We start from the raw sequence: 15,025 nt of genomic DNA, 5'->3' as shown, positions 1-15,025 counted from the left end.
GTCACAGAATTTGTTAGTCCAGCACTCCAGCTTCTAGCATGTCATTCATTAAAGGGGCACTCTCTTTTTGTCCGGTAGGTATTTTATACTGTTACAAATTAACCGGTACAAGCTCAGCCGATTCTATAGATTTCTAACGAGCATGCCTAACTAATACCGGCTGAAGGATAAATTTAACATGCCTTCTGTTTTACGATACTAGGTAGTAGAAGTATTTCCCTTTCAGACATAATTTTTATTTCAATAATACATCTAGGTAATGTACATAAAATCTGTTCAAATATTCCAACGTTCGTTTGAACTTCTAGGTAATGTACATAAAATCTGTTCAAATATTCCAACGTTCGTTTGAACTTCTACCTCAATCTCGTCAACTCTTGCATCCGTATATCCTCCCAAATTAACTGGAGCCCCCATTAAGACATCCCCGACAAGTTTTGGAATTACAAAACATTGGGGTCCCACGTCAAAGAGTTCTAGGAAAAATATCTTCTGTACCCCTTAGCCATTTTGCCCACACATGTGCCTATGGTCTTGGGTCCTCTGCCCCTTTCATCAATCCTAATGATGCTTGGTTTGTGGGACTATTGCCTGAGCTGATTTGAGGTCAAGTTTCTTATTACTATATTTGCCTTCTGGCTTTTTAAATCCCTCCAGAGTAAAGTAAACCAAGCAGATTTGTTTAGGGCCCTTTAATGTTGAAAGACCAGCAGGGTCTCCTACCTGGCCAGTCACTCTCTGACAGTGCCACATTAGGGTCTTTATTTTGAGCCCACCAATGTCCAATTTCTTATCCCATTTCTTAATAACCGTTTAAAGATTTCCACCCTGTTGAGACAAGTCCTTTGTTTCTTCACTCCGTAGTCCCCCCTTCTCTTGTAAATCAGCCTAATTTTCTTAGCTATCTAAAAGAAAAAAAAAACACCCCTGTTTATTGTGGGTTCACCACCACTCCGATTATGAGAATGACTTGGAAAATATAGAAAGGTAGGATGTTAAATAAATAAATAATGAAAACCTCATGTGGCCTCACACAGGGAGACACCACTATTAAAGTGTTGATAATCTCCCAGCCCAGGATTTCTGGGTACGTGGATACATGGGCTGGCAACGTACTGGATCATGCCAGTTAGGTAGTTTTTGAGTCGTTTTCACTGAATAGTATATCATGGCCACTTGAATACATATTTTTTGAAAATACTTTCGAAAAAATAATTTCAGGATATCGTTTATGTGGATGTGGCTCAGTTTAGTTATGACCCTATTCCTCTTTGTCCCTTTATTTTATTACTATTAATAACACTGTGATGATATCCTTGAATAGAAATCTTCATCCACATCTCCAGTTATTTTTAATATCACGGTAAAAAATTTATTACTGGGCCAAAGAGAGAGTTCGGGGAGCTTGATGAATCCACGTCCTAGTTTGGAGTTTGGGCTTATTCATTCTGATTTGAGCCCATTTCATTCTTTCTGCTCAATTGCTGACCAACTTCTGGATAGCACTTTGAACTGAGAGGAGACAAGGCCAGCTGGCCCCATCTGTCTCAGTGAGTAAGGCTGGTCCAGGAGGGCATCCCAAGAGCGCTCTGAGCACAGAAAGCGTTTCATTCAGAGGACAAAGAGTCAGTGCAGCCTGTGCCTGGTCTTTCCCACGGAAGTGACAGCATGAAAGGCATGTGGGGCGCGGCAGAAAGTTAATAGCGCACACGGTGTTTCCTTTGGGCGCTCAGTTGAAACACCCGCTGCCTCTATGTGCCGCTTCGCTGAGACACCTGACATGCAACATTCTGGCAGAGAGCTATAAAAACAGGGGGACGGGAAACAGTCTCACTGTGGTGCCGGTGGTTTGCTCTGTCTTGCCAGAAAGGAGAAGCTGATGCTATGAGTTTGGATGGAGGATTTATCTACATTGCTGGCAAATGTGGTTTGGTGCCTGTCCTGGCAGAGAGCCAAAGTAAGTAGGGGGAGCGTCCTCTCTGGTTTATTCCCTTTAGGCCATGGAGTGGGTGCGGGGAGGAGTAACCCCACTCTGTATGTCCAGGTGGAGACATTAAAATGGATGGGTACATTCAAGCAGGAGAATCAGGGGAAAGCTTACACAACAGGGGCCGTGGTACCCACAATGCCTCTTCTGTTGAGAACTGACAAAGCACACACTGGTTTCGTCCTCTTAATTTTTAAAGATTTTAGTGTACTATACATACAGAAAAGTACACATCAGCGTACATCTCAGTGACATTTCACAAACTGGTGTGTCCCCAGGCATGTGGGGCCCAGATCACGACACAGCAAGTTTCCCAAGTTCCCTCATACCCTCCTGTTACCAGCCGCCTTACTCCAGCAAGGGTAACGACTCCCGAATTCCAAGGACACAGATCAGTTCTGCCTGTTTTTGAACTTCATGTAAAAGGAGTTGCACAATGTGTACTTTTCAATGTTTCGTGCTCGGTGTTATGTCTGTGCTATTCACCCACATATGTGTGTCTTTGTACAATATTCAGTGCCATTGCATAGCAGTCTGGCGTGTGGCTCTACCGCTATTATTCATTCCTTCTACTGTGGACGAGCATCTGGGTCATTCCCAGTTGGCAGCTGTTGTAAACAGTATTGCTATGAACATCTGTGTCCATGTCTTTGGGTGAACAAATACATGTATTTCTACTGCCTGGAGCCACTGGGACAGTCTCTGAATTTGATGCTGCATTGTTGAGAAGTTTGTCACTTCTCAATAAACCTTGAGTCTTTAATGACATTTTGCTTGTTTTTATTCTTTCAGAATCTGAAAAAAACAGGAACTCAGATTGTGTGAATAGACCAGTGGAAGGTGAGTTGAAATTGATCACTTTCAGGGTCAAGAGTAAATTCTTGTTGCTGGAGGAAGAGGTGGCGAGAAATTTTGAAAACTCACAGATAGAAGCATGACCATAGAAGCCATATGTTCTTTTGAAGATGCAAATAATTCATAGGTGAATAATCATAATTAATGTTCATAGTGACGTTCACACTTGGCAGAGACCTCTCAGAGTTTCTCATTGTGTCCTGGCCATGTGGAAGGAGGGGTGTTACATCCCCAGCTCATCTGGATGAGGAAACAGTGGCCCAGGGGTCTCCCGAGGGCCCATCAGGTGCACCCTCTCCAGAAGAGGATTGCCACCACGGTGACCCTTCCACAGGGCTGCTTTGGACTCAGCGCAGGGCAGTGTTTGGAGGCACCCCTCTGCATCCAGACAGCACTTAGCCTGGTGACTGTCATTGCTCTGGCCCTAATGCATTTTGCAGTTGGCGATTTATGCACTGTTGGGGTCATGCTTGTTGTCCAGTGTTTGTTGCTTTACACCTAAAGGTGAATTGTTGGTTTATAACTCAGGGACAGTGTGTGGCTGGTCAAGGACTGTCCCCAGCAATTCCTTAAAGGATCATCTTTCCTTACCATCTCATTTCATAGCTCAGATGAATATCATCTTAACATAGGACAGCCGTCCGAACCTTTTTGGTCTACCTAACGATGCCAGTTTGCTGAGGGAGTCATTGCTGGTGACGCTTCTCGACCTGCTTTGGTCGCAGATGGCTGCACTGGAGTCCATATGCCAGGCTCCTAGAGGTTAAGATTTGCTCTCTGTCATCTAAGGCTATTATGCTGTGGCGGTTGTCAGGAAATCAAATGCTGATCTCACCTGGAATTCTCTGAAAAACAAGAAATCCTGCCACACTGCTGTGGGCCGGACCGCAGGCTGGAACATCCCCATGGGCCTGCTCTTCAAACAGACAGGCTCCTGCAAATTTGGTAAGGAGTCCTGAGGGAGGTGGGTGGGCCATCCTGGCGGGGGTGGGAGGGTGGGAGAGCGGGTTTCTGAACTGTCTATGGAACCTCAGGGAAGGCAGGGGACAGGGGATTTGCTGGCCTGCAGCCTCTCTTGGTGTCAGCAAGTTTTCCCTGTGGCCTCCTGCAGCCAGGGATGCTCTGAGAGGTTCTCCATGCCCACCCACTCCACTCTGAGGGAAAACACTGGAACATCAGTTGGTTTCTCTGCACCCTAAGAAGAGATGAAGGGTTTGAGAAATCCGAATGTTATCTATCTATCTATCTATCTATCTATCTATCTATCTATCTATCTATCTATTTATTTATTTATTTTTTACCTCTTGGGGCTCCAGATCTAAATTCCTCACAGGCGCTGGCTTCCTAATTTCGGAAAAGGCATCTCCCTGTCTCACGAAAGGTGACTTCTGTTACTAAACAGAACCGACTTCTCACTCCACACTGCACAGGAAGTGGAGTAAGACCTCCAGGGTCTAGCTCAGCCTGCTTCCGGGGCCTTCTCGCCCCGCCACGTCCCATGCTCACACCCCATGCACAAGCCACGCCCCACCTGCTGTGGGCCTGGTGACGCGAAGGTGCGTGTGGCATGTTCTCGCCGTGGGTCACCTCTCGTGCAGGCCTCTCCTTGGGCGTCTCATGGGGCAGTGCCTGTCATCGTGTCTCCCTCCAAGCCCCTCAGCTGCCTGCGAGCTAGGTGCTCCCCAGCTCCTGCCCGAGACTGGCACGTGGCGTGTGGCTCTTCCTGCTGGATAACGGTGCTGCCTGCTCATCCAGGCAGAGCTTTCTTGCCACTTCGATTTCTGCTCTTCTTAACCCACATCCATTCGTGTCCATCCCTTCGCATGGTTTAAATTACCTGATGGGTTGGTTCAGATTAGATTCCGCTACACAGACAGAAAACTCCAAGTAGCAGAGGCTCAGGCAACATAGACGTTTATTTCTGTCTCATGCGAGTGAATTCCAGAAGCGCATTGTCCAGAACTAGTGTGATGGCGGCATGGTATCAGGGACCTGGGCTTCCAGCATCTGGCTCCTCTGACATAGGTGGCTTTCTTGCTCAAAGTCTCTTTCATGGCCCATGTTACAACAGGAGGTCCAGTCCCTGTTTCTGCATCCCATGTGTAGAATAGAGGAAGTGGGGAAAGAAAGCGGGGCTAAAGGCATGTGCCAGCTACCTTTTAAGGCTGTTTCTAAGATGCTGGCACACAGCACTCCCACTCCTATGTCACTGGCCGGTACCTCGCTGCATGGCTGTACCAGTCACAGGGCATCAGATAGGGTTAGTCTTTATTCTAGGGTACCAGGCACCCATGTAAAAAGCAGAGTTTCTATTACTGAGAAAGAAGGGAAGTCAGGTCCCGGATAGGTGACCAGCAGATTACGTTGCCGGTGGCAATATCATGAACCTGAATCAAGCTGCGTCACCTGCTAGGTAAAGGTCACTTGTGTTAACTCAGGTAGGGAGTGCTGACTTCCCATGTCTCTTCTCTGCAGGTGAATTCTTTAGTCAAAGCTGTGCCCCCGGGTCAGACCCGAGCTCCAGTCTCTGTGCTCTGTGTATTGGCAATGATTTGGGCCAGGACAAATGTGCGTCCAACAGCAATGAGAGATACTTTGGCTACAATGGGGCTTTCAGGTGAGTGTTACGGTTGAGCTCCACCAGGCTAGGGCCTTGTGCCTCATCCTCCAACATCTGGGCACTGCATTTCTAAGGTGGTCAGACATGGCCTGTTACAGCAGAGCCGGGGGTCACCTTGGGGGTGTGCTCATGGGCAGCACCAGGGAGGGCTTCTCCCAACATACTCACCACCCTAGAGCGGAGGCTGACACAGGGGCTGTCTGACTTCGGCTCTGTTGAGCTCCTCTCTGTGGAACCTGGAACCAAAGTCAACCTCAGTGAGCCTCCATGTCCTCATCCTCCAAATCAAATTTATAGAGTACGTGGCATCTTAAGTCCTTGCTACGATTTTCAGTTTGATGGGGAAGAATTTTCTAATCTAGGGCCATCATGTTTCACACTTCACTCTTCTCCTTGATTTTGGCCTTAGAAATGAAATGGCAAAGAAAAATCAGCACTGCCATGTTATTCTCTGCTGATGAAGTGAAAAATAAACAAAAAATAGGTTTTCAGAATTATGACCACCGAGTGATCTGCAGTAACTATCCGCAACTCACGTTTTGCAATCTCATCCATTGGACGTTGTTTCTCAGTGGTACTTACCAGGTTAGGGGTTTGAAGGGCACAGTTTTCCACCAACCTTTTCTCTCCAGTCTCCAAGAATAGATTTCACCACCAGGTGGCGTCATGTGTCTGAGAATATCCGGGATCAAACTCTGGTCTTTGAACTTTTTAATAACAAATTCAGTATAGCTTTCTTCCCAGCGGCGGGATGATACAAAATAGCTTTTACTCTGCCCTCAGAGACTCATAAGAAAATAATTTGTGAACGTACACAAATATCTGTAAGGGAAATGTGCAAATGGAAAAGCTGCGATGAGATCCCATTCAGAAATATCAAATCAACACGCATCTGAGAAAAACCCAAAGAAATTATGTAGTTCCTCTTGCAAACCTATGGGAAGGGATCATTTCACTGAAACACCTACACTTTCGCATTTACACTAGAATAAAGTGCTTTGCCTTTTGTTCAAATCGAAAGCTGAAACCAGAAGTCCTATTTACCTCTATATTTATAACTAACATCCGTATATTTCTGGTTCTTAATTTTTAACTGTCAGCTGTTTTCTGATGACTTTCTGTTATGGAGAAAGATGATCTAGCCTCTCCTTCTGGTCCTGTGCTTCTGGTTATAACCACAGACTTCACTTCCTTTCGGCTCCCAGCAAGATTATGTCATATTCAGTGCTTACATGATAATGAATATATAAATATTCTTCTCACATGAAACATGTGATAATGGCATAAGATTAAATTTCCCTTGTTGTACAAAGTTTTTGTATGTTCTGTACAAAGTTAACAGATGTCTGATTGATAGATTTTATTTTCCGTGCTTTAAAAAAAAAAATCACTAAGTCATCTCAAAACCCTCTACCAGTAGTGCAGTTCCTAACGAGACGTGCATAAACAGAGTGGGTGCTGTCTCAGCTTACCATTTCCTTGGGACTGTCCCTCCCGGAGACCTCAGTCCTCCTGCCCAGTCTGGATCGGCGCCTTCCAGGCCCCCCTGCACATCTGTGGTTCTGGGATTCCCCTTGACCATCATTCTAGAACTTCCTTTTGTCTTACTTCATGTTAAAGTGCCCATTTTCTGTATCCCATATCATTAGGTGTCTTGGTTTTGTTGGAGCAGAACATGTCTTTTGGAGAAAGGGTGAATAGGAGTTGCTATTTTTTGAGTATTTATGTGTCTGAGAACATCTTTATTTTACCCTTGAAGTGATTTATAGTTTGGCTGAATAACTAAGTGTAGGTTAGAAAACATTTTCCCTAGGAATTTTGACAAGATTTCCATGTCTGAGAAATGGCAGCATTAGGCTATTTTTCTCAACTTTCTCACTGAAAATAAGCACACATGCTGGATTAGGCACACACACACACACACACACACACACACACGCTCGCACACTCTTAAAGCATTGAATAACTGACAAAGTAATAAGAAATAATTAAATTAAAATCTAAGGGAGAATAGGAATCCAGAGAGCTAAGCGGAACAACATTGCCCCGAAGACATTGGCCTTACTTGACAAACTTGAACCCAGAGGTTACATACACCGTTAAGGTAAGAGTGGACCAGAAGGACGTTCCATGCTTTCTCCAAGGAGACTTCGAATTGCCTAGATGCTGAGGAAAAGAGGGAGGAAAATGCACACCGTCCCTGAGAAATTGAAACCATGAGCCAGCTCTTGCATGAATCTGTAGCTCAAACTTGTGTCTCCTAGAAGGTCCAGAAATTCTCAACATAAATATATATATAATTTTAAAGTGGTCCCAGACCAGTAGTTCCTCTAGGAACTTGTCTGAAAGACAGCATATTCAGGATAGGTCTCAAAGGCTGCTCAAAAATATTCTTTCACTAATAATGAGCAGTATACAGTAAAAAGTAATTGTAATAATATTAACCAAATATACAAAGAAAAAAGTCATCAGAAGCAAAATCCAGCAGGAGAAGCAAGTTAACATTTTTAAAAAGAATAAATAGAATTTCTATAAAGGAAAAAAAATACAGCAATTGACATTAGCTACGCAACTGGCCAGGTTAACAGAAGAATAGACAGAGCTAAAAAGAGAATTAGCGAAGCATAAGATGAACGAAAAAGATTATCCAGACCATAAGAGAGACAGAAAATATAGCAAATTTAAAGCATTAATTCATTGTCTTCTGATTTCTAGAGTTTCTGTTGAGAAATCTGATACTATTTTTGATTCTCGATTCTTTGTACATGACCTTTTTTCTTCTTGAAAACTTTTTTAGAGTTTTCAACAACTTATTTTCGTCTTCCTACTTCTGAGAGAATAAGCTTCAGAAGACTTATGAGGTGTTTTAGACAAACAGGTCTACACAAAGAATATTTTGTAAAGAGTATATTAATCAGACACATATGATTTCTATTTCTCTCTAAATTTACAGAGATTTAACAATGAATGAAAAATACTCTTTAGGAAAAATGAGGTTTGGGTTTCATCAAATATAAAATGCTTTGAAAACTAGTTTCTTGAAAACTTTTTGAGTTTAAAAAATAACAATAAAAATAGTATAAAAAACTATTAAAAAAATCTCCAGCATTCTGAAACTAACAACGATATTTCTTTATGTGAGTCTTTTATTTAATTCATTGGCTCGGGCCCTTGGCGGACCCTTTTGTCTAGATTCTCAAGTTCTTCAGTTTTGGGAAATTTTACTTCGTTATTTCTTTGATAATTTTTATCCTGTTTCCTCTGATTTCTCTTTAAACTTTAATTCTTAAGTTATAGACCCTCCTGGATTATCATATCATTTTCGAACTATTTCTTTTTTATTATTTGCTCTTCTATACCTTTTAGTTTCTGGGATATTTGTTCATTTTAATTTTTCAATTATTATATCATTTTTAAGAATTTTATGATTATTAATCTTTTACTTTCTAAAACCTCTTTTTCTAGTCTTTTTCTATTTTAGATCTTCCCGTTCTTGTCTCATGAATGCCATATCTTCTTTCATCCCTTGAACGATATTAATTGCAGCTTAAATTAAAATATTTTATTCTCTCTCCTATATTGTCTCTGTATCCTCTGAGTATCATTGCTTTGGTTTCCATCTTTTCTGATATTTCTTCAAATATCCAGCGGTCTCTGGCCACTGGCCCACACTTAAGAGTGACGAACCAGAATTGACCGTTAGCTCTGCATTGGTTGCCTCATCTTGGCGAGTACAGACCTCGCTGTAGGGCAGTTGGTTTGTGTCATTTCACTGTGGGGCATCCACATATCAGAACCTATAGGTACTTTCCTTGAGTCGATCAGATACTCCAGACAAGTATCTCTCTGTCTCTCTGTCTCTCTCTTTCTCTCTCTCACACACAGACACACACACACACGCACACGCACACACACGCCAGCAGTACCTAGCAGCAAATATCTTCCTGGTTTTGTCTAGACGACTACATAAGCACAACATCTACCTCTCCCAGCCTATGGGAAACTGAGTGTGGATGATGCTAAAAAAAAAATGGAACATATCCAGAGAAGTATCTGATCAACTCAAGGAAAGTACCTATAGGTTCTGCTTCTAGGGAGCCTGAGAAGGGTAAGGGGCTATGATTTCACCTTCCAGGACATAGATTTTCACTCTGCTCTTTGATTTCGGTGTTGGGTCTCTGTCCTCAGCTCTGTTTCGTTGTCTGGTCCACGGTCTTGTTCAAGTTCAGTTTCCCTGGGAACAGACCTTCCGTCTTCTTCCAGGGTGAGGGGAACAATCACCCAGCTGCATGGGATAGGAAGGTACCTAAACTGCATCTGCGTAGGCTCTATTCATTCCCCCCGTTCTCAGCCTCTTTCCGTGGAGTCCAGTTCTTCGAACTGTCGAGGCTTTCTGGGGCTCTGCAGTGCACCTCGGCTTTCTTCTGGGCTTCCCCCATTCCGATTTACATTCCAGCTTTCTTTGCTCTGCTGGGTCAATTACTGCTCATCCGTCATTATTATCTTCTCTCTCTCCTTGCTCTCTTCTCGCTCATGGATTTATAGCTTTTTAAAAAAATCTCATAAATATCATTTTATTGGGATTTTAGAAGGCGGGAACGTACACATATGTGTTCAGTCTTCTGTTTTAAACCATACGTTTCTGGAAAGATTTGTCTTTATCTTTTCCATGTTTACTTTCGTGTTGCAGATTTTGGAATGGATATTGCAAAGGTTTATGAAAACTCTAATAGTTTGTCTTTTCTGGCAATGTGTTTTGTTTTTTTCTCCCCGGAACGTTTTAGATGCCTGGCTGAGAATGCTGGAGATGTTGCATTTGTGAAAGATACCACTGTCTTGGATAACACTAATGGTAAGTGTTTCCTTTCCCCCTCAGAGCAAAGTCTTCAGCATCACGACACATCCTAGCATTGAGATTTGCAGCTGGGAAAATAGTATACCCTTTTCTAGACTTTTGAGTAAGTTAATTCTGAAAAATTTTTTTTTACCTAAATATGGTAATGTCTACAGGTGTCATTGATTTTGAAACAGTTCTCTCTCCTCCTCCTCCTCCTCCTCCTCTTCCCACTTCCTCCTCTCTCTCTCTCTCTCTCTCTCTCTCTCTCTCTCTCTCTCTCTCTCTCTCACACACACACACACACACACACCCCAGCAGTACCCAGTAGCAAATATCTTCCTGGTTTTGTCTAGACAGCTACAGAAGCACAATGTCTGCCTCTCCCAGCCTATGGGAAACTGAGTGTGGATGATGCTAAAAAAAAATTAAACATATGCAAATAAAATTTCCCTTTTTTTGAAAGGTAAGTAGTGGCCCCCATTCAGCCCCAGAGAATCCCCCATTTGGAAACTCCTTGGGAGTGAATGGGGACAACATCACAGGCACATGCAGCCAATGCCTAATAATCACTCTCTCTTCTGATCTTTAGATGAAAATCGTAATGACCAAAGTCAGGACTCCTAGCCATTTGCTACCTCCTGAACTGTGCCCCTTTGCTCCGTCTTCACGCAGCCTCCCACCCGTCCTCCTCAGCCGATGACTTGCAATTTTCCCCTGAGAAAAAAACTGTCTCAACTTTCTGCCTCCTTCCTTCAAAGACATCGACAGTCGCGGCCTCTCCTTCCTCATGTCTCTTGGGAGAGGGATTGAGGCCAGACATGTAAATCTGCAGTGACCTCAGTGTCCAGCAGACAAAGCCACGAGAGTGGATGGGGCGTTTTCTCGTGGGGACAGGGCAGAAGGCGAGAAGCGGGGGCCTGAACCATGAACCTGCACTGCACACACACAGACGTGCGTGCGATTCCATTTCAGATTTATGAACCGTTAACCTAAGTGATCTCCAGGGATCGGATTGATGTCGAATTTAATTAATAAGCTTCTGTGGGATTTTACAACTGTCCTGTATCGGCACTGACTAAATCAATTTGATAAACCCCTAGAAGTTCCTCTCTTTGCTCTCAGAGCATTTGAATAGGAAAGAAAGGGGAAAACGATTTCTTCTCGAACACAAACCAGCTGTCCTTTTTCTGAACCTCACTGGCATATATGGCACAGCTGGAGGTTTTCTTCTTAAAAATTAAAAAAAAAAAAATTAACAGCTTTAGAGAGATACAATACGCATACTGTAAAATCCACCCATTCAGACCGTACAACTCAGCAGTCTCCAGCGCATTCACAGAGTTGGGCAACCACCGACACGGTCCGATTCCAGAACGCTCACGGAACCCCGTGAAGAAACCCTGTCCCCGTTAGCGGTCACTTGCCCTCTCAGCCAGAGCGGACAGCCATCCCTTCATTTTCTGTCTCCCTAGATCTGCTTATTCTGGACATTTCACATACACGGAATCCTACAATAAGCGGCCTTTTGTGTGTGGCTTCCTTCACTTAGCGTGAAGTCCTCAAGGTTCACTCATGTCGTAGTGTGTATCAGTACTTCACTCTTTTTTATGGCTGAATTCTACTTCGTTGTGTGGATACAGCATTGTTTGATATGCTTGATATAATGTTTGATATGTTTGAAGTTCGTGTAGCTTGTGCAGGACAAAGCTTCCTCCTCCTTCACTTCATTGCAATCCCAGTATGTGCATTTCAAGAGGCCAGTGGATGGTCACACCTCCTTGGAAGGAAGGACGACCCTTTGACCAAGCTGGGCAGCCATGGCTGATGCCACCTTCTTTCTCTCCCCAGGGAAGAGCACTGAAGCATGGGCTAAGGATTTGAACCTGGAGGACTTTGAGCTGCTGTGTCTTGATGGCACCCGGAAGCCAGTGACTGAGGCTGAGAGCTGTCACCTGGCCGTGTCCCCAAATCATGGTGTGGTATCTCGGAAAGATAAGGTAGAACATCTGGAACAGGTGCTGCTGGAACAACAGGTAGGGACCGCCAGGGCTCCTGCCCTTTCTTAACTGCATGGGCTTCTGTTAGGTGGGCCGATCACAGAGCTAGATGAAACAGCCCATCCCAAGCCTTTCTTTCTAGTCCCTCTGCTTGAAGCTGGTGGTGACAGTATTCGCTTCCTGCTACGGGGCTGCCCAGAGTCTCAATGAGGACAACAGAGGCCTCTGACCCTGGGCTTTCTGGGAGTGACCTCACTTCTGCCCTGAGTCTCATACCCCTGGACTTGTGCTCACTGCCCGGCTTGGAGATGGTGACTCTCCTTGTCCCTCCTTTTGTTCTTCAGGCCAATGAGGGCGGCGACTGAGCCTTCCTCCCACAACTAGGTAGAAAGTGGCGTGCTCTGGTCAAGCTCCCTGAATCTGGGCCGACTGAGCAATGTTCTAGGCAAGGCCGCTGCATGCGACATCTTTACAAACAACAAACCCAGAGCTTCTGTCGCCTTAAGGCGATCCGTGAGAAGTGGAAGTCCTACGATTTCTTTCAAGCCTGTGATTCTCTATTAGAGCTTCTAGTTTTGTATCAAAATATCATGTTTCTAGATGTGCTTTAAAGACAGAGGCCCTGGAATTGTGCCCTGATAGGCACAATAAGTGGCAATGACCTGGTCCGTGGCAGAGACGGTTCCCAATGCAGACTGCCTCTCTGAGAGGGCTGGTCTGCTAGAGTGCCGTAGGTGATCGATCAGTTTGGGGGGCAGATCTCAAAAGTCGTCAGCTGTCACCCATAAGGATAGAGGCTGTAGGTCAAGCAGAAAGGAGAGACTATGGCAGGCGAGATCAGAAGTGGTCAGGAGTCTGGGTGCTGCCCCGGATGGGGCTTCCTCCTGGGGCCTGGGTGGCAGGAGGACATGGCACAGGGGACATTTGGCCAAGGCAGTGGAAGGACTCCAGAGCTCAGCTCCGTGCACCCTACGGTTTCCCAGGAGGGAAGAAATGTCCTTGGCCTTCTTAACCCATGTGCTCTCCCCGGCGGCTCACTGGCTGTCTTTCCTCCTGACACAGGCTCGGTTTGGAAAGAGTGGAAGTGACTGCCCGAGCAAGTTTTGCTTGTTCCAGTCTGAAACCAGAAACCTTCTGTTCAACGACAACACTGAGTGTCTGGCCAAACTCCAAGGCAAAACGACGTATGAACAATATTTGGGACAAGAGTATGTCACAGCTGTTACTAATCTGAGACGGTGTTCTATCTCCCGTAAGTGAACCATAGGTAGCATCTCTAAGAAATCACCAAGGGTGAATGAAGGTCAAGGCTAGAGGGCCAAACAGCATTCGAGGAAGGAAGATGGATATAAAAACGTTAAGGCAATACGACATCTCTGTGCCTCAGGAAATTACAATCTCATTGATGAGGTGCAAGATGTAGAGAGTAAAATAAAGCAGTAGATAATATGCTAAATTTTTATAATGCTGACTGTGACTGTCATGGAGGTTTTTTAGAAACGGATCCTTTGATTCTGTAAAATGAAATGTGTGTATATATACACAGGTACATACATGTACACACATATGTGTTGAGAAATGACAAATTCTGGTTTCTAGACAGTTACCATATAAATACCAACTATAGAGGATACAAATGCTCAAAAAAAGATTTTAGCCAGGAAAATGTACTGACAATAACTTACTCCTTTAAAAATATTTCGAAGGCATCGCACAGCGTTGTCAGGCTTCAGGTGATGATTCTCAGATTTCAGGGCGCACGGCCTCCCTGTGTCCCCGGACCACGCAGAGTCCTACTCCTGGCCCTTCACCCAGGATGTTGGTGGCCTTGGCTGGTGGCGGTGCGGGGGTGTCTAGGAATAGGAGAAGTCCATCCAAGAATCTCTGTATTAGTGCTTCTGAACTCTGGGTGATTTTGCCCCTGATGGGACACCTGGCAGTGCCTGGAGATATTTTTGATGACGTAGTTAATTGCTCACGTTCCAGAAGTTAGAGGGCCATCAATGTCTGACACAATCCATCGAGTGTGTCTCGATGGATTTTGTTTAGAGACAAATCGGGTGGGGAGAATTACCCAGGTCGGGACAAGAGCTGCCATGGGCTCCCTTGGGCCCTGCAGCTGTTAGGGGGAGGGGCCATGGGGAAGGGCGAGCAGGACGAGCACTGACTTAACGATGGAGGGAGAAGGGCCGGAGAAAGTCTGTTCTCGTGTTCTCCTTGATTGGTTTATTGATCGAAGAAAAGAAACCGGTTTCTGAATCTCCTGCTTTGTTGTGTCCCACAGCCCTTCTGGAATCCTGCAACTTCCTGAGGAGATAATGCCCCAAATGATGACCCAGGGCCCCCCGAGGAGCCTCGGCCCTTCGCTGCTTCCGGCCCCTGGCCCCAGGCACTCTGGGGCCTTCTCCCTTCCTGAGGTGCTGTTTGCCAGTTAGACCTGCGTTCGCAATTCCCTGCTGTCACCTTAGCAAGAAATAAAGTCAGGAATGCTATTGGTTTTTATTCCTTACGAAGCATCATCATTCATCTTTCCCAGAATTGTATACTGAAAGTGTGTGTCTGACCGAATACCGGCACAGTTGGACCTGTCTTCCAGGCTTTTCTGGTCCAGCTCTTCCTCTTTCCTGCAGTTTTGGGTGCGACGCCAGACGGTCTGGAAGCCAAGGACAGGCCAAGCAACTACTCTCCCCAAGGGCGTGTGGTTGGTCATCCGCAGGGTTGTCTCATTG

At 44.9% G+C, this 15,025-nt stretch overlaps 1 protein-coding gene across 1 annotated transcript in view; it reads left to right on the top strand.

Moving 5' to 3' along the window:
• Nucleotides 1–14,806, top strand: part of LTF (lactotransferrin) — a 32,878-nt gene extending 18,072 nt beyond the window's left edge. Inside the window, exons 10-17 of the mRNA XM_039837557.1 lie at nucleotides 1,867–1,957; nucleotides 2,780–2,827; nucleotides 3,632–3,787; nucleotides 5,318–5,459; nucleotides 10,247–10,314; nucleotides 12,148–12,332; nucleotides 13,359–13,548; nucleotides 14,581–14,806. Of these exons, the coding sequence (XP_039693491.1) occupies nucleotides 1,867–1,957; nucleotides 2,780–2,827; nucleotides 3,632–3,787; nucleotides 5,318–5,459; nucleotides 10,247–10,314; nucleotides 12,148–12,332; nucleotides 13,359–13,548; nucleotides 14,581–14,615 (915 nt within the window). The 3' untranslated portion in view covers nucleotides 14,616–14,806. The remainder of the gene's footprint in view (nucleotides 1–1,866; nucleotides 1,958–2,779; nucleotides 2,828–3,631; nucleotides 3,788–5,317; nucleotides 5,460–10,246; nucleotides 10,315–12,147; nucleotides 12,333–13,358; nucleotides 13,549–14,580) is intronic.
• The last annotated feature ends 219 nt before the right edge of the window (nucleotides 14,807–15,025 follow it).

The sequence above is a fragment of the Pteropus medius genome, unplaced genomic scaffold (assembly GCF_902729225.1).
Source record: "Pteropus medius unplaced genomic scaffold, Ma_sr-lr_union100, whole genome shotgun sequence".
NCBI lineage: Eukaryota > Metazoa > Chordata > Mammalia > Chiroptera > Pteropodidae > Pteropus > Pteropus medius.
The sequence above is the reverse complement of the archived record's forward strand: the minus strand, read 5'-3'. Positions and strand labels throughout refer to the sequence as shown.